Source organism: Chiroxiphia lanceolata, chromosome 5, assembly GCF_009829145.1.
Source record: "Chiroxiphia lanceolata isolate bChiLan1 chromosome 5, bChiLan1.pri, whole genome shotgun sequence".
Lineage (NCBI taxonomy): Eukaryota > Metazoa > Chordata > Aves > Passeriformes > Pipridae > Chiroxiphia > Chiroxiphia lanceolata.
Genome location: NC_045641.1, coordinates 38,100,998 through 38,124,605, shown reverse-complemented (window position 1 = coordinate 38,124,605; position 23,608 = coordinate 38,100,998). Strand labels below are relative to the sequence as shown.

The following is a 23,608-nucleotide window of genomic DNA, read 5'->3' as shown; positions in this document are numbered from 1 at the left end:
CTTTATCAGTTTTTCCCAGCTGATATGAAAGTTGGATCCCCTCTCCTTGAGCCGGACCCCCAGGCCCCCCGCTGCCAGCTCGCACCGGAGCTGGCTCTGGGGGCGCCCCCAAGCCGGAGCGCTCCCCGTTGTCGCGGTCAGCCTCCCTCTCTTGGGGGCTGAGCAGCTCCTCTCCGCAGTCACCTGTAGCTAGTGCTGCTTTTTCTGTATTCCTCCGAAAAATAGCTATTCTCAGCCCCGATCCCTTCCCGCATGTTTTACTTAAGTGAACCAAATGTCCATGTTCCAGGAGCGGAGGTGGTGTTGCCTCTCTGGCAAAGATGCGGTCTTCGCTTTCCCTTTCGCTTCCCTGCGCCCCACAGGGCTGGAAGCAGGGGCCGGGGAGGTGTGGACGGCTGGCTGCGCTGGCCCCTGCCCCCGCCCCGGGAGGAGCTTCGGCCCGAAATGAGGTGCGATTTCACCTTTGGGTTCGTCTTCCTGGAGCGGTGCTGGAATTACGGCCGTCCCGATCCCCGAGGTGCCCCTGCTCGCTGGTCGTGACTCTGCGCTCCGCCGGCGGTCCCCTCTCCCAGACCCGACGTGGAACGGCCGCATTCCCCCCTGTAAAATGAGGGGAGCGGGATCTCCGCGCGGGCAGCGGGAACTGCTGTTTCGCCTGTCGGAGTTGAGCATGGAGGGAGGTAAAACAGCCACCTGAACGCGGAGAAACAGCCGAACCACAACAAGTAGTCTCGCCTGGCTGGGCGGCACGGAGAGCGACTGGGGCCGGAGTCCACCTGGGAAGAGAAGCCGCCGTCGCTCCTCCGGCAAAGGTAACGGCGGGGCGGCGGGAGGGACCCGCGGGGCTGGCGGCGCTGATCCCACCTGCCATTCCCCGAGATGCGCGCTCGGCTTCGTGATTTGTCTGAGAAAGTAGCGAGCCGAGCTCCGCACAGCCAGCCTCTCCCGGGGTTTGTTTGCTGCCTGCGCTTGTGGAGTGCTTGGTATTTCTCCCCAAAAAGCAACCCCTTCCTCCCTTCTGCGGTGGGGGCGGGGGAAGAGGAAAATAGCTAAGCCTTCCTTTTTTTCCCCCTCGTTAAGCTGTTAGGACAATAAAAGATAGATGCCCATTAAATAATTAACCGCACACTTTCTGTTCCATCAGCTCGGTTCACGCAGCCCCGCGAGGGAGAAGGGGGTGGTGACGGTGGCGGATCCGTACGCGGGAGAAGCAGCAGCAGTGCCATTTCCGTAGCCTGCTTCCAGGGGAAGCGGGAGACAGCCCGGAGCAGTGCCCGGGGCGGGCAGGCGGCAGACCCCTCCTCAGAGGAGCGTGCGGAGCTGCCCGGCGGTGGGTGGCGGGGCTGGCCAGCAGGGCTCTCCCGGAGTGCGGGTCGGCGGGAGGTTTCGGGGATGGAGGGGGCTGGGGCAGGTCGCAAAGGCGGGGAATAGCCCCCCTACGTGGTGCCTGGGGGGCTTCTCCTCTATTTTTTCTATTTGCGTTTAAGGCAGAAGCTCGTCTCCCGCGGACCTGCCGGCGACCGGCTGCCCCCCGCCCAGCGACCGGCGCCCCCACCCAATCCCCGCCGCAGCCTCCCGCGCTCTCCCCAGTCATGTCCCACCCGGAGCGATGGGGAAGCTCGAGGACAACGAGAGGGTGATCCTCAACGTGGGGGGCACGCGGCACGAGACCTACCGCAGCACCCTGAAGACTCTGCCGGGGACCCGCCTGGCTCTGCTAGCCTGCGAGTCCCAGAGCGAGTCCCCGGGCGGCGAAGAGCGGCCGCCGCCGCCGCCCCCCAACCCGCCGCCGCCGCCGCCGGCGGGCGGCTGCCCGGAGCCCGGCAGCGGCTGCAGCCCCCGGGGCAGCGGCAGCACCAGCGAGTTTTTCTTCGACCGGCACCCAGGGGTCTTCGCCTATGTGCTCAACTACTACCGCACCGGCAAGCTGCACTGCCCCGCCGACGTCTGCGGGCCCCTCTTTGAGGAGGAGCTGGCCTTTTGGGGCATCGATGAGACCGACGTGGAGCCCTGCTGCTGGATGACCTACCGCCAGCACCGTGACGCCGAGGAGGCCCTCGACATCTTCGAGGCACCCGACCTGCTGACGGGCGAGCCGCCCCCCGACGGCGACGACGACGACCTGGCCGCCAAGAGACTGGGCATCGAGGACGTGGGGGCGGCCGCCGAGGGCAAGGGCGGGCGCTGGCGGCGGCTGCAGCCCCGTGTCTGGGCGCTCTTCGAGGACCCCTACTCCTCTCGAGCCGCCAGGGTAAGCGCCGCCGGCCGGCGCTCCCGCCCGGGGACTGGGGAGGCCGGCAGGCTGCCGGAGTCCCCTGGAGAGGGAGGTGGGCAAGTGAGGCATCAAGGGGAAGCTCGCCCTGCTCGGGGTGTGAGTGCAGAGTGATGCTTTTGGTGGGCCACTGCATAGCGGGGACAACAGTCCCCGTGAGTTAGTGGTGCTTTTCTCCTCTACATCTGCAGGTGATGTCAGGCAGCATGGCGCTCCCTCTCTGCCAGCGTCTTCCCCATGGGAGTGCATATGGGGTGAGGTGGGAGCTGTGCCCTGGGGAGCCTGCAAGGGAGCCACGGTCACCCCCCTGCCCTGGGTGGGGGTGTGGAGGTGTATTCGCTGGGGAACCTGTTTGTGTGTGTGTGTGAAGAGGAAGAGCCCCAAGGTGCCATCATCCTCCCTGAGCACCCGCATGAAGGGGCCTTTGGGGCCAGGGCAGCTGGCCCGAGATCTTGGGTTTGAGGTAAGGTGGTGGCAGCGACACGGGAGAGTGACCTCAGCCCTTTCTCAACTTTGCTCTGTCTACACTGGTAGGTAATCCTGGTTCAACAAAGTAAGTGTGACAGGGGGTCACCCTGGCTCTTCCTCCATTGATTTCTCAGGGTGACCGTCACTGGCTCTGTGACTTGAGGGTATGGGGATGAGACAGGAAGTGATCATACTGACTTTCTGTTATTTAGATAGACATTTTACATTTTGATGCTGACTACTTTCTACTTGGATGATTTGGATTTTAGTTCTGTCTTTTAGTTGCCGTTGTCAGGGGTGATGCAGGTTTGCTGTCTAACTTACTTTGGACCAAACAAACGGTTGTAATTCCTTTGAAAGGTATATTCAGTGATGTCTCAAATTTAACAACAAGAAAAGCAACCACCAGCAAATCCTCCCTGGAATACAAGACAAAGAACTTGTAATTGGAAATGTTCGATTATAAAATGGTAATGAGTGTTTTGCAGCATATTTATCAGGATTCCCATGAAGTACTCAGAGCTAAACCTCATCTTGCAGAAAGTGCAGTTATGGTGGGTGTCATCTCCTGATCGGTTCCACTGATTTCACTGGCAGTCTCATAGGTGTGCATATAAGTGTGTGGTTTAGTGACTTATGGAATTGTACCCCATGGCACGATGCAGTTTCTGGCAACTCATCCTATGAGCTTAGTGAGGTAAGTTAAACAGAAAGTAAAAGTCCTTGCAGCTATTACTATCACTTGCGAAGTTCCAATGTTATGTTTTTGAATGTTGTCCACCAATATGTTTTCCCTTGGCAGCTGGCTCCAGCTGATTCTTAAAATATGTTTTTAATGAAGGATGGGTTCTGAAGAAGAGCTACTTTGCTCATGAGTGACATACCCACATTGCTCGCGTCTTAGCTGTCTGAATCCTAAAGAAAATTTGGCTGTCAGTTACCTGACAAAACTGTAATGCGTGTGATGATTGCCCTGCAGCTTGTCTTTCACCCACTGTTTTGTGGAAAGTTGCTGACAGGGTCAAAACTGCAGCTTTTACGATGGAGGATCTTTCCACTCAACTTTGCTGGAGAACTGAGAAGTACAGAGTAAATATTGAATGGAAGATACCAGGAGAAACAGAAAGGCGTGCTGATTGTAGTTGTGTCCTGGAGGTATAGCTGGGTTTTCAGTCCAGACTTTGGCAGAACCTGTAGGCACTCGCTTTCCAGATTTTCCATTTGTACTAGATCGTCCTGAACTGTCAGTGGCTTGGGTGAAGATATTTCAAGTTTGCAAAATGAATACTGTAATTAACACTATAATAGCAAATTGCAATATGGCAGTGTTAATCTCTTAGAAGATAGAGTATTTACCTTTTTATAACTTAAAGACTAGTTTTAAACATTTTATTCTGATTTCAACCCCAGGCAGCCAGACTAAGGTGGTGTCAGAACCGTAACAACAGGATCTAAATCAATGTTTTCATTTTCTCAAGGCTGCTACTCTGTGCTTGGTCTTTCAGCTAGGGAGACAACTGAGAATTTTTGGCAAGTTTTAAAGCGTTCAGGTGAATTTGTATTTAAGGACTTGCATGCACTTAGTAAGCATTCTTGAACACGGTAATTTAAGGTGGTGGTAACCTTAGTTTGGAACTGAGACATTACTGTGAATTCAACATTTTTCCACACCTGAAAAAAACCCCTATTATCTTCTGAGTATTCTGGCAAATACCCTGTTGTCTTATGTCATTTGAGATGATGACTAACTTTAAAAACATTCAAGTGAAATCCTGGCCTCACTGAAATCAAGACAAAACTGTGAGCTTCAATCTTTGTCTCCTAGTGTTAACTACTGACTCGTACACCACTTAGATTATGGTGAGGCTGCTTAGTGGTAAACTTTCCTAAGAACTGTGATAATTATTTTTTTTTTTAGGTTTACTGTGTGATTTAAGTTCAGCAGTGTCTTTTTCAGGAGGTATGATGGTGATAAAAATGGGATGTTTTCTATTAATGAAATGGTACTTAATATTTGTGATTTTCTTTATCCTAAACTGTGATCTCTAAAAATAGAAATTTATAGAAATTCAAATATAAGTTGCCATGGTAACCTCTTCAGGGATAGTGCACGCACAAGATTATTCTAGCAAGACCATCCAGTGATGTTATATAAATAGTGGAACTAGTTTATTGACAAGAAGGTTTACTGTATTTGCAATTCTAAAAAAAAAAAATCAACTTTTAGTGCATGCAATTTGATATGCAGATAGTGACATCAACTAAACGTGGAGTTTGTAAATATAAAATGTAATCCGTGTAAATATGATTACTTTGAAACCTGCAACACTTTTCTTTGTTTCCCAAGTTCAGGAGTTAGGTTTGAATGTTATTTCTGTTTTCATTTCATTGTTTTGGATTTCACAGACTGTGAAATGAAATTAAAGAGTACAGCGGTACTCCTTTCTCTCCGGGATTAATAGACTGATCATTCACATTCTATTTGACAGAATGCTGTTATGTAGATATGGGAAGCTACATAGGATACTGTCATAGGAGGAGAAGCGCTGGGCAACTAAATCTTTCTGTGCGTTGGTTTCAACATGTCTGAAACAGACACCTGATCCTTATCTGACTCAAATGTGCACTGTTAGTTTTGCTAGTTAATATCTGTAAGTGATTCTGGTGTCCTTTGATGGCTCAGAAGTGCCAGCTTTAGTAAAAATGCAAAGATACATCCAAATAGTTTGTACGAAAGTACAAGAGGCAACATTAAGCACTGAGTTTAAAAGAGTGTCTGCAGATGTCCAGCAGGAACTAGAAAGTGCTTCTCTCAGATTTCGTATTTCAAAGTAATTAAGCCTTTAAGGCCTTTTTACTTTTGAATAATATGTGAAACATGATGTTGTTTAAAGAAGTAATTAGTATTTGTCACTGATTTTTCCTAAGGATTATGTGTTACTCCTAATCTTAGTTCAGGAATGCAAAAACGGCCCTGGGATTCACCAAGTTTGTAGGTATATATCCTTAACTGTTTGAGAAGACTGTAAATCTGTTCACGGATAAGAAGACAGCACCTGCGAAGTTGAGTGGTTCAGCAGCGCAGGAGTCAGCATGGCCCAGGGTATTCGGAGTGGCACTGCCATTTGCAGCAGCTGAAGGCAAATTACACAACCCCTTTGCTATATGGTCTTTATCTCTGGGAAAGATCCTTAATTACTTGGGAAATATAAAACCTAATTATGAAGCATTTGTCAAGTTTCGTATAAGTAAGTATTCACTGCAATGCAAATAAAACCACAAAAGCCTTGCAGTCCAGGCAAGAACACTTTGCAAGTGTTCTTAAAAATACGGATGCTGCTTCATTGTGACATGAGGAGCTGGATTTGAGCAGTGGGCAGTATTGTTGGAGGGAAGTACAAAGTTCCCATCTACGACTTTGTGTGATGCTAAATTGTCAGAGATTCCTTTCAGTGTCCTGTAGCAGCTTTTCCAGCTTTGAGTGTTCAGTGAGGTGAAGAATCAGCTGAAATGAGTGAGAGGGGAAAAATATAATTTTATAGACCCTCTTGAAAGGCTAAAGACACAGAAATTATACTGAAGAAAATTCTTATAAAAGGTAACTTATGTCTTTATTTGTTGGCTTACTTACCTTTATGTTTTGTCCAGGTACCTAGATACTTGTTTTGATACGTGTCAAGAAAGGCCTTGATTTAGGAAGCCTGCCGTGCACTATGGTAAATGACAAAAGTGAGTTATATTTTTAGGGCTTTGCCTGTTCTGATGCAAGACAGGTTTTATTTTTGGTGGAAACAACACTGCTGCAGTAGTCTGAAATACTGTGAATGGAGTGGTGAAGATACACTAATCTCAGAATATATGTTTGTAGATTAATAATGAATAGCAAAGGTTGTTTGCTTTCTTAAGTAATAGAAAGCCTTCTAATATATGTGGAAATCTTTGTCTTGTATTCAACAAGGAAAGCAAATACACTTTAGCTTTTACCATTTAATTATTAGGTAGGCAGACATCTTCTGTCTGAAAATGATACAAAGAAAATTGCAAAGGTTGATACAGAAGCTGCAAGGAAGGTGTTGCTTTTGCCATTTTGGTAATCAAAGTGCTGAATTTATTTGTAAGTGGGAAAATAGTCCATTAGATTAAAGTGGTGAAAACCAGTCATTCTGCTTGAAGCATTTAGACTATGGGAGCTGTCCTTTTTAAAGACATGAGAAGATGTGTTCGAGAAGATGTGTTCCTAATGACAAAAATCATAATGCATCATTGTTACAGATATTCATACACTCTGTAGCTTCATGTGTACATGGGCTGACTAAATCACATGATAAGTAATTTTTATTAATTCTGGCATACTGGCTTTTAAAAGTCTTAATTGGAAATTCTAGCTTAATATATGATGTATACAATGTAAACTACCGTGATCTACGTGAAGTATAGATGGTCTCTGATGGTATTGATATCAGTGAGGTAAAATCAGCAAGATTTCTGCCTTCTGAGCTTATGCCTTTTCCTCTACAGCTGTTCTGCCTGATGCTGCTAGTGTTTCCATGGAAACAAGCCAGCTCTTGGCTTCCTCTTCCCATTGAAAACAGCCTTCTCACTGTCACTTATTCATCTGGGAAAAGGATTTTGTCATGGCTCTGACATAAATGCCACAGAGATTATCTGTCCTATCATTTCAGAAATAGATGCTGTTAGGCATGTGCACGTGTCTGCAGCCAGATTTGTCTTTCAGTGGCTCTGAAATAATTTGGTTAATGGACTTAGACTGAATTTGCTTTGGTGTAACTGGAAATGGAAATTAGCTGACTATACACAGCCCAAGATGATAACAATGTGAGAAGTATTTTTGATTGAGAAATTTGGCAGACCAAGTTCTCTACCTTTATGTAGGTAACATAGAATATGGTATCTGTCATGTTTGTTTACAGTGGTAAAATTCTTACATGTTTTACTTTGAGAATGAGAATTTGTCTTCAAACTGATTAAGATGGTGATGGGAAGAATAGCTCAAGTTTTTGGATGAGTATTGTATAGGTTTCAGTGCTACCATCAGATGAGGTATCATGTTATTATACATGTCATGTAATGCATTCAGGATATGAAAAAAGTGATGCAAGTAAACTAGTATTTTCAAGATCCTTTTATTCTTGAGATGTCTGGTAGTTAGTCCAAAGTAAATGTGTCAATCAATAATCTGTGAAGAAGTCAACATTTTTGTTTGATGTAGTCAATTTGGGTTGAGTCATAATCAAAGAAGTTCAGAACTCAAATTCCAAATCCTTGATCAGTATCAGTATCCTGTACTGTAGGAACTTCTGAGATATTTTAAGAGAAGTTTGTGTAAAACTTGCCTATCTTTTTCTCCCTCAGTGATCAGCGGCAAAAAGGGACTGTTCTCTTCCTATGAAGTTGCCTTGCAGTTGAGGCACAAGATGAGAGAAAAGGCATCCCTCTGTAAATTTTTAATATTTTAATAATCTTCTATAAAGTGCTTTCCAGTAGTTTTAAGATGGTAGAAACAAGTTCTTCTCATTATCAAGTGCTGCTTTCAGCTCTGTTCGTTTCTCCAGAGATGACTCCTGCTTGTTCTGTGCTTCAGACTCTTGGCTCATCTTGAGGAAATATGGTTTCTTTCAGTCACAACTGGAAAGAAAGAGTTTGTGCTCTCTGTATCTAGCACCCAATGGGGATAGTATATTCCCTTTTATTCTCTTTATTAAATGCTTTTTTACACCTCACTTCTGGTAGCATGATTTACATAAACTTACTGACTCATTGTAGAAACTTGTGGGGATTTCTGCAGGTGGTTTGCCTTGTTTTGTGTATTTTTTTTTGTTTGTTTTGGTCTTTTTTTTTTTCATTGTGGATAAAGTAGTTAGGCAAATAAAAGACAGGTGTGGTAATAGCTGGAATATCAAACTATCAGTTATTGCTTTACTTGGTATTTCTTATAGTAATACAGTTCCTTTACACTCACTCATTCTTTCACAAGTACACATCTTTCTAGTATAAATTAGTAATTGCATAGAAATAAAAATTTGTTTTTAAAGAAATGCTAAGCAAGGCTATTAAAGAACTTTATATGAAGAGGAAATAGGGGAACTACATCCACTCTTACTTACGTGTATTCTTATTTCCAAAGAGCCTTTTCCCTGGTGCAAGGGCTGGAACATGAGAATATTTCACAAAACAGAAATAATTTAAAGCAGTAAACAAAGTATTCAATTTATCAACATGATAACAGGGATTCAAGTCGTAGTGACGACCTGGTACATTTTTTTCCCTATACTGACATTCATATGTGTATACTGATATAACTAAATGGTAATTTTGTCAGAGTGCTGTAGAAATAGCTGTAGAGAATGAACATGAAATCACATGGCTTTGGGTTTTTTTTTTAGTTTTACTAATGTGTTTAATTAACATCTTTGTTGATACTTTATGATGACTAAAGCGCTTTTGAAGGAAAAACTCCACTTCCATCTGTAAATCACTAGTGTTAAAAATAGAATCTAATCACATGAAATGCAATTTCCTGTGATTTGTGATTTGCTTTACAGATTTCTTGACTGAAGTGGTGGTTTGAAGCTTAAAAATGAAATTATCCAATTATGTATTATAACAATGTGTTGTTATTCCCCCTGCTGCCCTTAAATTGAAAATTCTGAGATGTTGCTGTGATTTTGGTCTTTTTACCAGTATGTTAATTATTCCAGTGATGTAATAATTCAGTCCTTTCTTATTACAGACAGTGTTTTGTAGTTTTCTTAATGTTTCTAGGTGAACCTTAGATATCGTGTCTTTGGTATATTCCTGCAAAATGCTCAGTCTCTTAGCCTAGTGCAGAATAGTGTGGTAAAGTTCATTAATATGCATTAAATACACATAATATCATCTAGACTTATTTCTGAAACAAGTATAGTTTCTTACATGTTTACATTTTGATTAATATATAGCATACAGTATTATATTTTTTTACTGTGCCTAGTTGTTGGAAAAAGGCAAGTATCCCTTGAAGTTCATGCATTTGGTTTGGATAATTTGTAGATTACTAGCTATATAGCAGTAAGCTTCTTTTTAATTGTTGAATACTTATCCTAAGAGAAATAATTTTTCTCTAGGAATTACTTCCGCCGTGCTAATATGCTTGTTTTGATAAAAGCACAAGACTACTCCCATACAATGGGTCTGATAGTACGTGGGATTTTAGAGACACAGAAATCAAATGCTGAATCTCAATTAATGGCTGAGAAAATTTCATTGGAGGAGGTGAAATTTAGTAGAGTGAGATGGCTATGGAACAGTGCTATGAACTGCTGGGTACTTCTTGTTGCAATAATGAGGAGCACAGGCTGAGTTCCTAACGATTTTGCAAAGGGACTTCATTGGTGCTGCCCCAGCACTGGGTGGGAGAGCTTAACCAGCCCCAAAAGCATCCTGCTGGTGGATGCTGTTAAGTAGGGGGAAGAATAATGTCTTCTGATAATATTTCTGTTGTAATTTCTCAGATCATAAACATTTAGAAAATACGTTAAGCTTTTATATGCTGTGAACTACACTATAAGATTGAGGGTAGTCAAGTATTTGGTAAATAATATTTTAAAAAGCCTGTGCCATAACAGAATTTTAATTTATTTAGAGATAAAAAGTATTACAGGACAATATAAAGATGTTTTTAAAGTATACAAATGCCTGTGTAGAAACTTCCTTTAGTTCTTAGGCAATATCAAAGGAGATGGCCTCATTAGCCCTTATTTTTACATGGGTATTAAAAAATTCTCTGTGGTTTTCAAGCAAGCAATATTCTTCACTGTCATTTGGTAAACTTCTACTAATATAAATGACAGTTATTTTTAATATTTGGTTTCAGGACTATCTTTGTTTTCACAGGATAATTGTTAAGATCTGAAAGAGTTAACTTAGATTTTATTTTTTTTTTTTAATATCATCCCAAAATATTACAGAAGTTTTTTTAATGACAGGACTTTTTCAGAATTCTAAGTTTAATCTAGATGTGGTTTGGAGAAGAACCTTATTTGTCTTTCTGATTTCTGATCACATTTGGGCAAAGACTTTTCTTGCATTTGCAATTCTAGGTCTGATACCTACTCTCAGATTCTCGTTTGAATTTTAGGGTATAATTGATGCACAAGCACATCTGAACTTCACCTTGAACATCCTTCCCTTAGTCTGCAAAATTATTTTTAAAAAGTATAAAAACTCAGAGGAGATGGAGTTCTGTCTCTCTGCAGCTTCCTGGGGAGAGGAAGTGGAGAGAGAGGTGCTGATCTCTTCTGCCTGGTATCCAGTAACAGGATGTGTCAGAATGGTTCAAAGCTGTGTCAGGAGAGGTCTAGACTGGACATTCGGAAGCATTTCTTTACCAAGAAGCTGGTCACACACTGGAACAGGCTTCCTATAGAAGTGGTCGATGTCCCAAACCTGTCAGCGTTGAAGAGGAATTTGGCCAATGCCCTTAATACCATGATTTAACTATTGACTCAGCCCTGAAGTGGTCAAGCAGTTGGAATAGGTGATTGTTGTAGGTCCCTTCCAACTGAAGAAATCTATTCTATTCTAAAGAAATGAGTTGTGGTCTTCCAACCTTCTTTTCTCTTACAGTGGAAAATTAAGTCCATTTACTTAATAGTGATGATGTTTCCTCTTTTCATGGTTTAAAAACGAAAGTGTATATAGTAAAAGGCATATAATGAATGAGAAGTCAAGCAGGATAGAATTTCAATTTAGGTATTGAACATCAGTACTGGTGTAAAATTTACTATCTGTTCATCGTCTGGTAATACTTCATGTTAAACAAATTGATTTAAACAAATTAGGCATCTTAATCCTTTAGCCAGTAAATTTTATTACTGGCTATATTTGAGACTATTTGAATATAGTTTCAAATTTGAGAATCGAGTCTTTTGACAACAGGACAGAGTTATTTTCCTGATTGCCTACGTGATGTACCTGTGCAGCTTGGAAAAGAAATGGCTATGTTTGTCATTTGTCACAGGCATGTGAAGCTGATGTTGCAGTGACCTGTGAATGGTCAACAAAATTGGTTTGATGCATTGCAGCTACGGGGTCTCCTTGATTAGTCATTTTGTTATTGAGGTTGGTGCCTTGATAGCAGAAAAAATGAACTCGGGGAATCAAAAATGAAAAAAATAATAAAAGGGAAAATTAATCTTGGGGGGCAGTGAGCTGTTAGGGACTGAAACAAAGAATGTATTTACATTATTTTGGTTTGTCACAATATAGACAGCCAAACCTTAAAAGTGGCAAAGACAATTTATGTTGCATGTGTCTTTATTTTGAGTGATGTTCATTGCTTTAAGGATGGAAGATGCTGGGTTTTTATAAACTGCAGGTTTCTCTACTTACACTTCTTGCTCCAGTTGCCCCTTCCTTAATATGTGAGAAGGGAGCTTTGATCTTTTGATCTTTTCAAAATTACTGCCCTAATGACTAGGTTAATGACGTTTTTGAAACAACTGTTGGAAGTAGGTACAGTCTCCACCCTCTATTCAGGAGCTGTGATAGCTCTAACTGTCTCTTAAAACTATTTCTGAAGGCTTTCAGAATTGGCTCTTAGTTGGCTGTTTCTTCACTCTTCAGCTGAGGTACGTGTCATTCGGTATCTTGCACTGTCACTGAGCCAATGACTAGCTATTCTAGTGCTTCTGAATCAATGCCCTTTCCAATGCTTTTATAGTAAAATGAACCATTCTGCTATGGCTTGAAGCACAGTGATAACTATAGGTATCTCTCTTCTGTTAATATTACCTTTAGTGGCTGTGTTAGCAGCTTTTCTTTGAAATGGTGATGGCATGCATCATTTACTGAAATGAAAACCCTGCAAAATTTCAATGACTTTGTATTCTCAACAATTTAAAGACATTTTAAATCATCGTTTGGTAGCAGAAATGACCCATTAGTCTCTAGAGAAGTGCAGATGTAGTTTATATTGGGTTTGTATTTCACTAGAGCAACCTCTTTTGCACTGCAGTCCTGGCAGATTCGTGAGATGAAAGCAATCCTCTTTGAAATGATACCTGCTTTTATTCAACTATCAATAGCTAATTTTCTAAAATAACGTGAAGAAATATTAAACTCCTGACTTTGCTGCTGCTGTTTGTGCACTCCTTGCAAATACAGATCAGGAGGTGTGTGTTCGTAATTATAACGAACAAACTTTGCAAATCTTGTTTTTGTTTGTTTACTGGCATTGTAGTTTTGAAATAAAAAGGTAATTGCTACGGTTTCCTAATCACACTGTGAGTAACATGCTGCCTCCAGAAACCCAGGTCTTGTCTCTGGGTTGGAAAGTCTTGGCCAAAGAGGAGGCTAAAGAAAAATGTGTGACCTAAATTTTTCATTGCAATTGTACTGTTCAGACAAGTATAGTGCGACAACTGTGCACTGCAGAAACAGGGGTGAAATGTGAGTCTGAGACAGGAGAGGAGAATGTTTATGGCCTTAGTGCTTTCAATCTTGGTGTTTTTATCCATATATATAAATGTGCATGCAAATATTTTTGTATGTGTGTATAGATATATGTACATGCACTCAGACACACACATACATTTCTAAACAATATACTAGTGTTCCTGACCTGTAATTATGATGGTCAGGAAGATTTTATTTTCCTTTTTTTCTATTTGTCCTTGAAGATTTTAATGAAGAAGGCTGCATCCTAAATTTAATGGCTTAATTCAATGTTCTTACTTATACTTGTTTAATTCGGTTTCCAACTGTAAGTCCTGGAGTGTATGAATATCTTGCTCTTTTAGGCTATGACAGATCAATCTTACTGGATATGCATATATATTACTATATTGGTTTAACAGTATTTTGTTAATCATGTTTAATAACAGAAGTACTGTTCCATTCCTTATAAATTTTATCTCACTAAAAATGGGAGAAACCTGAAGGAGTTACATAACTTAAGATATCTTATTTTCTGTGAATTATCTCATCAGTGACTCTCAGGGCCAATTAAAGCTTTTCCTGCACTTGTCATATTACTAAATCTCCTTTGAGTGAAGATTTATTGCTGTCAGATGGTTGTGAACTCAGAGCTTTTTCTCACTGAAGGTTTTGGATCTCTCTGTCTAAATTGGAGCCTTATTTTTAAAGTCCTGTGAAGTTTTAATTGTTTTCAAAATCTTTATCCTTTGGTCTAATGTTACTATAAATGACCATCTGGTTCAGAGTTCTTAGGTGAAGGATTGGTCAGGTTTTTAGCTTTTAGAAAAACAACAAACCAAAGCAAAACAAGGTAAAGTTCTTTTCACTTGGAAATTCTTGCAGCTTAGGACATCTTGTCAAGAGAAAGTACTTACATTTACGCTTATACTTGTAGTCTCAGGAAGCGGAACTCTGGTAAAGTAATTTGAGCTCAGGAATAGGTTAGAAAAACAATAAGAGGCTGAAGGACTGTTGTGACCAGATCGAGGTTTGACTGATGTAAGGAAATCCGTCCACACCTGAGAGCTCTGCCTTTCCTGCAACAAATGCTACATTGAGATTGAAATTGTTTTACAGTGTTTTGTGCAGGCATGACTCCATTATGACGTGCATTATGCATTATGTAATTTAAAAAATAATTACTCTAAAGCAAATCAACGTTTTATCATGTTCATTTTATGGAAAGCCTATAAAACTTAAGCAAGGAAACTGTTCTTTCTATGACTTTATTTCAGACATCCTAATGTAAGTAATTCTATCGCTTTTACGTTTTTTTTTTTGAAATATAAGTAATTATATAAATATATTGCTTTTATAGAGTTATGCAGAATGGCTCAAAAACCTACAAAGAAGACAAAGTTCTGGTAAGTTACCTAGAATACCAACAGAATCCTAGTGATTTTTTTTAATTTTCAAAAGATATACATTCTTTATAATATTTAATAAGACATTTTAAGAAAATCATGTCTCCCCAGGGTTCTGTTTTCCCTTCTTCAGCTTTAGTGAGGGGATATGTTCAATACAATGAGATTTGGCAGTCGTTTACATCAGGTTGTGTTGGTAACACACACAATGATGTTTCATCTTTGAAGTATTGCAGCCTGTTTTATTATTCATTTATCTGTCTCTTTTTTAAATTTAGTTCTATTTTTGGAAGGAATAGAGGATCAGTTTAAGTTCATATGTGTCTGCTTTTTGTGAGGAATATTGACTAAAGAGAAGCATAAAACCATGAAATCAACATTTAAGCAGAAGATGCAGAAAATCATAGAACAATGTAAGCTGTCAGTGGTGTAGGGATTGTGTCATGATGTAGTCATTTGGTCAGGCTAGGAGGGTGAAGAGGGATCAGGGGCTAAAGTGCTAGCAGGGAGTTTTAGAGATCAGGTTTGTCTTCTGTGGTTCACCCTTGTCTTCAAACTGGTAAGATACAAATGTTCTTTTACCTTAGAAAGTAAAAATAAATAAATTTTTAAAAAAATAATGCAGTGCTCAAATAATGCAGTAAAAAAAAAGGAACTGTAATTTAGTTGGTTACTGTCAAATGTGACCTTAGGTACTTTTTAAAGGAGATTGGGGATAGTTTGCTGGTTTCTGTGTCAGAAAATTTAAGCATACATAATCATCTCATGGCCGTTTTTTTAATTTCTTTTTCTTTTCTTTTTTTTACATTCAGTGGATCTATGGTGGAAGTAAAGTGGGACTGTGTAATAATTTGTATATATGCAGTAATGAGTATGAGAGGAAATCCTCGATATGTTGATAATAGTGTTTGCAGAGCAGAGGTGGAAGACTGTATTCAGAGAAGGCGTATCCCACATTTGAAGAATATGGAAAGAAGAACACTTTGAATTCAGTAAGAAAACAGTGACCATTTTGCGAACTGAGGCAGGGTCTGCATGGAAGAAGACTCTTCAGTCGTACTAGTAAAAGTTGCTTTATTCAATGTAAACACAAGGAATTTGAATTAAAATTGTAGAATAGTAGAAAAGACACCTAAGATCACAGATTAAGGTGGGGTTTGGCACATATTGGTTTGTCAAAGTTTCTCTCCAAAACTTACTGTTACCTTTATTAAGTAAAAGGTTTCCAGAATTCAATACAGATTGTTGAATATCTGCCAAGACCTTTGGTATTCGACCCATGCAGTTAAATTCTAGCACAACAGAATGTAAAGTCTTGAAGTGAGAAATGTTGGTCAGTCTTTGCAGTTGTCTCTGCTGTCAATTTGATCTGCAGTATATTAGATGACTATCGTAAATATGTTGAATGATCTCATGTTGATTCTTGATTGTGTTCTGTAGCAGCTTTCTAGGGGATGCATTTTATCAGACTTAAAAAAAAATAAAAAGAAGGCAAGATTCCAAAAGAATGGCCAGTGTCCTCAATACTTATGGTGGCACTTAATTTTGTATTTCAGGAGCATTTGTATTAATTAGTGAAAGCTAGTTGCTATTCTTTGCTGGTTTATAATATGTTAATTAGTTGTGTTTAACTATATAGATTAGTATTGGCTAAGCACATGGCAGGATTGTAATTGAGTTACCGTAAATTTTGGTATGAGGTTTTTTCAAAGGAAATTAATCCTTAATTAATCCTTAATTCTGAAATAACACCCGTCTTTGTGTCCTGTTTCTCTTGTATGAGATCTCTAGTTGTCAATTCTCCCTATAGAGCTCTTTTTAGGGGGTTGCATTTTCATGAACGTGATGCGTAACATGTTGCTTAATGCTTTATTGTGAAACAAACCCAAACATTTTACTTATTGATCAGAAACATGAATTGTTCTCTAAGGTGGAAGCCATGGAGAGCAAGAGCAGTGCCATCAGAACTGTTGAAGTGTTTTGAAGATTCCTGGGGTACTAATGATGTAACTTTATTCCCCCCCCCTTCCCTCACAAGAGGAAGCTATACTGAATTCTTATATCAGGGCAGCTATACTGAATTCTTCTAGGAAATTCACTAGTAGTTTAACTGCTGTGTTTTTCTGTTGGAGAAAAAAAAACCCAAACAAACAAAACATTTAGTTACATCTAGCCAGGATTTGAGGATGTGCTTAAAGCATGTGATGATCTTGGCTGAATTAATTCCAGAAGATGGCAGTTGCCAAGTGTTAAGTCTGCTGTGACCATGGACAGGCAAGCAATTTCTGCATTCAGTTAATTGCTTTGGAACAAACAAGATGCAGGATAACAAGTGAGCTCAGTTTCTTTTTCTACCTGAAGTGATCATTGCCTATTGTGATGACAGAGAAAGGCTATGTTTGGGGATTTCTTCTGAGGTTTTTGAGGTTTGAAAAATTTTTCCCTGGTGTGTTGTTAATAGCCTTGTGTAATGCAGGACTGCATTTCAACATTGATTCCTAATACAAAGTAATGTCAAAACTTAAAACAATATGCAACATTTTATTTAGAATTGAATGCACATTCCCAAGCAATACACCAACCATAAAGTATTTGGCAAGAGAAGATTATGTAATTATAGCTTAGTCTGTTGCATATGCTTTCTCTTATGTACGTGCACAGTGCTGATGATAGGCTGGTTCTGAACCGGGAGTGGAGGACAGATCTTGCTTCATGTTTCACTGTGTAACCTTTTATTACAGGAGTTTAATCTGAAAAAATAGTTCTGTGTATTCCTAGTGGTCCTTGCAAATTGCTGGCACAGATGACTAGTTTGGCCCTGAAAAAGCTATGAGCTGGTAGCCATGGTAGTGATCCACAGTGGTTTTTAAACTGAGTTTGGCACTAAATGTTAGGAAGGTCCTCCTTCACTCCTGTGGTATTTATTAGAGTGAAAACCCTAATTAGTAGTTTCAAGACTTATGAAGCTAAATACCTTTGTTTTCATAAAGATTGGTGTTCCTAGTACTGTTCTGTTGAATCAAGGGTATTTGTGCTTAAAAGGACACTCTACTTCCTGCATTAGTCTGGCAGTTTCTGAATCAGGAAAGGATTTCTTAGAATATACAGGGAATACTGGGCAAAGTGAACATTGTCAGATTGATAAATGTGCTAGAGGATTGGAGGGCACCTATAAATAGGAAACCAGTTTGAAAAAAATACATTAAGATCTTGAGGAGGGGGGATCTTAGATGAAAAATGTAATCCAGTGATGCTGAAGAAAAATGATGCATTTGAAATGACAATTAAATAAAAAGAAAGGTTGGGGTGAGAAAAGAAAAGGCCTGTTGGGGAGATGTGTTCCATTTGAAGGCTACAAATTAAGTAGGGCTTTGGAAAATAGGAACTGGTGATACCCTGAAATGTAGATTGTGTTGGTTAAAGTTGCTTCTGGATTTGTTTTATTCTGCTGCCTAGGGAAGAAATAATACATGTTAATAGTTTTGTAGAGTGAAATATTTGCATTTATTATAGTCTTGGGAATTCTTCAGCTGATTAGAATAAAGTATTGGTAGGGGGAAGGGAAGGGAGAAACCTCAGTGCCCATTCCTATAGAGCTACGGTCTTTATAGGTGCAGCGATGTACTTGGTTCTTTAATTTTGAAAAGCAATATATAAAATATTTCAGTTTACCATGAATATCTCTGAAGCTTTATCTGAATGGCAAAAATACTGTGTACCTCTGTAAGCTTCAGAGTGGGATCTTATATATGTCCTTGCTTTTTATTTTTCTGAGGAGTCTCTAGCTCACAATCCTGACACTGTGCTCATGTCTATCAAAAATGGTGCTTGTTCTGCAGTAATTGTAGCTTTTTAGATAGAAGATTTTGGAGTTTAATGCTTGGAAACATATAAGGTGTAACTGTGTTAGGCAAAACAATTTAAGTATGTACCTGTATGCACTAATATTAAGTATATTTTTTATGGTGATTTTCAAGAAAACTGAAAACTAAGTTGTTTTTTAATTTAGTTCATAGGAAAGTGAAAAATAGGTCATGTAAAAAGAAAAGAGACTAATAAGATAGATGTTTAATATTTGAAATTCAGGAAAACCACTAAGCAGCATAGAGATTTTTTTTTTAATTCCAAACTCATTATTTTTTACAAAATAGCCTTGAATAAAATTATCCTGAGGGGACTATCCAATACATTCTGACCTGGCCTACTCAAATGAAGGCTTTTTCTCCATCTCAAAACCTGTTTTAGGACTGTTGTAGGAAGAACACTGATACTAGGGACAATGATTCTAGTTTTTGTGTGGTACTAATCCATAGCAGAAGCAGTGCACTCTGAAATTCCCCTTGAAAACAATGTAAGTCTCCTAGAGCCAAGCAAAGGATTTCCAGTTCTAGATGACTTACAAGCATGACTTCTTTAAGCAATATCTGAATTGGAGGTACATCAAGTGAATGGTGCTGCAAACCATCTTTTCTTTCTTGCTATGAGCATAAAAGTGGATTATAAATCATAAACAGTACATATAACAAAAACATTTCTTATTACCATATTACAAATTAACCACCAAAAAAAAAGGACTCCACAAAGCTTCAAATAGCCTCTAAAACCACTAAAAGCAATTTGTTTTAGCTCATCTGTGACTCCAGAGGCCATCGTATTCCTGTGTTCCATATAACAGCTGATAGAAAACACAGTGTTTTTCACTCTACAGAGAAAATTTTAAAAAGGGGGGGGGAGGGGAGAATGTCCTGAACATTTTCTTCTCAATATTACCTTTGACGAAAGAAAAATGTGGCATGAGATCAAAGGAGGAATATGAGCTTAGGAAGCATGTTTATTAAATTTTTAAGGTTTTAATTAATTCATATTTTCCTTTACTAAGAATGGGAGTCTCTGCACCAGGAAATGTAAACAAATTGATTTTGTTCTTAAAAGTTCCAACTATTATTTATAGCCATCTTCATCTTTCTTCTGCAGAGCAAAACATTAGCCATTCTTAACACTATATCCTGTGGTTCTCCCCCCAAACACTTAAACCAAGTGCTATCTGAGATCACATAAAGGTAACTTTTGCAGAAGAGTATCCCACAGTGGACTGCAGCTCACCTCTTTTTCTTAGCCTCCCATAACTTTAAAATGTTCTCTTTGTTCAAAAAAGTCAAAGAATCAGCTATTATGCAAGGTTTCTCAAAGCCTTATTAGGATACTTTTTGTCTGTGAACTGTGTCATCAGTTTTCTGTCTTTAAAGATGGCACTGTTAATGCTATTAGCAATTGTTAGATTGATATAAAAAATGTCAGAAAAAAAGAGCAGAAGGACAAGTGACTTAACATAAAAGGCCACGTTGCTTGACCTTTAGGATACATTTTTAGTACTGAGTTTAGATTTATTATGTATCCATGCAATTAAGATGAAGACTCCAGGAGAAGAACAATAAAAAGTGAAAATGAAGCTTAGAGATTTGTGATACCCCTTTTCCTGAATTACAAATGATAGCAATTAAACTGTCAGCCTTGATAAACTGCTTTGTCTGTATTCATAATCAGGCTACTTTATGAAAATTTGAATTATTTTGGAACAAACAGGAAGGAATGGAACAACCAAACATGAAAAGTGGTATATGTAAGTGATGATTTTCTGACACCTTTCATCACAGGTTGACTTTAGAATGCCTTATTGATAATTGCGTAGAAAGGAAAACTCTGCCTAGACACAGCTGGGGACAGTTCTACTTCTGCACTAAATTTAGATTTTTCTTAGCTTTCTTTTTTTAAAAAATTCAAATACTTGAATCATCATCCTTATTTCATGAATTTGTTAATTTTTGGAACAAACTAATTTTCTTTGGGCTATTTCATGTTTTTTTCTGATTTACTTGTTTTTCTGCTTCATTTTTTTCCTCTTTATTTTTCTTATCACTTGAAGACTTTCTAAATTTAAGTAACCCATTGCTCCTCTGTAGAAGATTCATCAGCAAGGCTGCATTCCATAAGTGTGGGTCTTTACACCTTTAGAGCTAGTGGTGCATCTCATGAGTTCAGATATCTCATCCTGTAATACAGGATAAGTGGGCAGAGTCCATACCCCCTCTTTTTGCCATTTTAGTGAGTAATGTTAAAAAACCCCATAAACCTCTATAGGCTCACAATTCAGAACTGTTAAATATAATGAACAATAGTCTTTTCTTTTTGAACATGGTTAGACTTATGATGTTAAAACTGCAGGAAGAACTTTTTAATTCTAACTGCAAATGTGTTACATCCCTATTACAGCATCCTCTACACAATTTCTGCTTGAAAAGTTCTCAAATGTTGTGACATATAATTCTTCAGCTACCTAAATTCTTCAGTGCACCTAAAATTAAGAATCTAAGTTCCTCATGTTCTTAATAATTAGAGATATGGACCTGAATGATTAAAAATAGCTGAGAGAGATGCATTCATTTGGACACAGTAAATTCTCTTTTGAATGTTTTAAATCTAATTCTGGTGTATGTGTGACTGAAATAGGCATTTGTGCTCTCTACTTCATTGAGATGCATTTGTTAATTTCACATTAGCTGTACTACTGAGAACTAAGCAATGTGCACAGTGAAAAAAAAGTTGGTATAAAATTGGCACTGATCTAACTGAATTGTTTGCTAAAGCTGATTTGCCTAAAACTGTGTAACAAGCTTGTGTGACCATGGTTATATCAGTTAAAGAGTGCCCAGTACTCATTTAGCTTAGTTTGGCTTCCAAATTGATTTTCTCACACTTAACAGAATGCACTAGAGGCCAGCTCTGATGTAAATATGTCAATATGCAAACCAGTTTAGCTAAACTGGTGCAATTTCTCTGTGATTTCCGTAAAGGCCACTTGTGGCATTAAGGTATTCTGACACTGATATTCTAGGAAACCACTGGTTCCTGCCTGGAGCTGTCAGTTTTGGTCCTAAATGCTTGAGATGTCTGAGGTACACTTGCTTTCAGTATGCAATACTTTTCTTGGAATTAAAGTATTTGAGTGAAATCAGATTGAACCAAGACTTAGCTACTCAGCTACTTGCTTCTGAGACGCTCACTGCCTGTGTTTAATAATTTTCTTTTTTCAATCCTTGCCTCGATCTCTTCCAACTATAAATTCCATACATGTGCAGACTGTTGTTGCCATATGTATGCATGTATTTGGCTTTTGTACATTTTGGATAGCATGGCAGGAGCTATCAGTTCTGGGCTTCCCTAGTTGTTACTGCACTAGGGAGAGTAATGAGTTCCTAATGCAACTCACTGTCAAGTTTGTGACCTCATCAAAGACTAGCGTATTTTTGTAGAGCTTGAATGTTTTGGTGTTTTTTCTTCAAGTCAGTAAAATCATCTTAATTCCATTCTAACCTGTCTTGTTAATGTGGAAGAACTGTGACAGCTGCCAGCATACTTTATTGCAATTTATAACATCACACAATTACCAAGTGATGTTTTTTCATTCTTTATATTTGTGCTGAATTCCCTCCTTTTTTACCATGCCCCTCAAACGCACAGCAGAGCTTTGGGATGTGCTCTGGTTGCAAGAACCCTGTTGAGGCAGACCTCTAAATCTGTTACTTCAATATTAGTGATTTCCATTCCCCTTAGCACACCCCAGATTCTGCACTTCTAAGCTGGGGAGCAGAGGCTGGGATGGTTGCACCACACAGGAGGATTTACATGAGGCTGGGATGTGTTCAGAATCAGCAGAGAAGTTCTTGTAGTAAGTAACAGGCCTGTGTTTTTGTGGTGGATTGCATGCAGGAGGATTGCTGGGTGAGGTCTGTTTGTCCTCTGCCATGTGAGGCAGTGAGGGCAGTACTGACAGAACTGTCATGGACTGCTACCTGGGTAGACCTGGGGAACTCCATGCAGGTGCAACCTTTTATCTTTCAGGCCTTTTTGGTGATAGAATAAGAAACAGACCAGAACACCAGCAACCATAAAAGCTGTTTTCCTACTTGAAAGAATAGATGGCAATCACAATCGAAATGGATGACAGCACATTTTAATTTTTAAAGGTATGTAAATAGTCTCTGTTCAAAGGGAAAGTAAAGCAGGGGCTCAACAGGAAGCCTGAGAGGAGGCTGCAGTAGGCACACACCTGCTCAGCAGTGCTGAAGTGATGTTCAAGTGCAAGGCAGTACGTGCCTATGCAGCATCAACTCTGTTGAGTTTTTTACTTTATGAAGCTGGACAAATTCAATAACTGTAAACTCTAGTTTTGCTGGTTTTATTTTTGATAGAAGAAACTATTGTCCCCTTCTTCATTAAATGTTTCCTTTCCACTGCTGTATATCCCCTGTTCATTTTGAGGAAATGAATACAGCCCTCTGTGTTGCATGGGCCAGGAGGTTATGCAGTTGCAGCTTTTATATAATTTACTCCTTCTGTGTCTTCTTGGGGAACAGAAACCCCAAACCTTTGGAAGATCTTTTTGTTGTTGTAGGTAGTAGACCCATGCTTTCTTGAGTGAAATAGTCTCAGGCACAAGATATAGCCTTTAAATGTAGAAATCACCGTAAAAGGCATCTATGAAAATTGTACAGTTAGCAGCCTGAATTAGGGAATGCTGAAATTCAGCATTTAGCAGTAACACCATCCTGTATGAATATTTAAGACGCAAGATTGTAGTGCTGGGTGAGACCTCTAGGCAATGAGGGCTGTTGCTACCTCCACAGTTAGTTCACCAAACTCCATTGCATGATTTAGACATGTTGATGGGTAGTTACTAGTTCGTCATGTCCTTATATTTCCTTGAAAACTTTGCAATGAATTCAGTATCTATAGAAGAGGCAATCTGGTGTAATCAAAAACAAGGATCCCAATGTGGACTGTGAATCGCTTTCATTTGGGACTACTGTGTATTATTTTGTGCTGAAAGGGTTTTCCTTTCTTTGAATTATATCTATTCTACCTCTGTGGAAAGTGAAAATATTCTTGTAACTTTGAAAGTTATTGAGAAGATGAAAGGAACAGATTCAGTGATTAAATGAAGAGTAATATGGTGATGCTGTAAAGACCA

General features: G+C 39.6%; 1 protein-coding gene across 13 annotated transcripts in view; it reads left to right on the top strand.

Annotated features, from left to right (window-relative positions):
- Nucleotides 1-317: 317 nt before the first annotated feature.
- The window catches only part of KCNC2 (potassium voltage-gated channel subfamily C member 2), a 252,934-nt gene continuing 229,643 nt past the window's right edge, over nucleotides 318-23,608 (top strand). For 2 of the 13 annotated variants that reach the window (XR_004357104.1, XM_032688004.1), the window contains exons 1-2: nucleotides 322-812; nucleotides 1,488-2,251. Coding sequence is in view for 12 of the 13 variants with exons in the window: in XM_032688004.1 (XP_032543895.1) it covers nucleotides 1,610-2,251 (642 nt within the window). In the remaining variant the exon portion in view is untranslated. Of the gene's footprint in view, nucleotides 813-1,264; nucleotides 1,331-1,487; nucleotides 2,252-23,608 lie in introns of those variants that run through there. The other 11 variants (XM_032688008.1, XM_032688012.1, XM_032688006.1 and 8 more) reach the window with 11 other exon arrangements.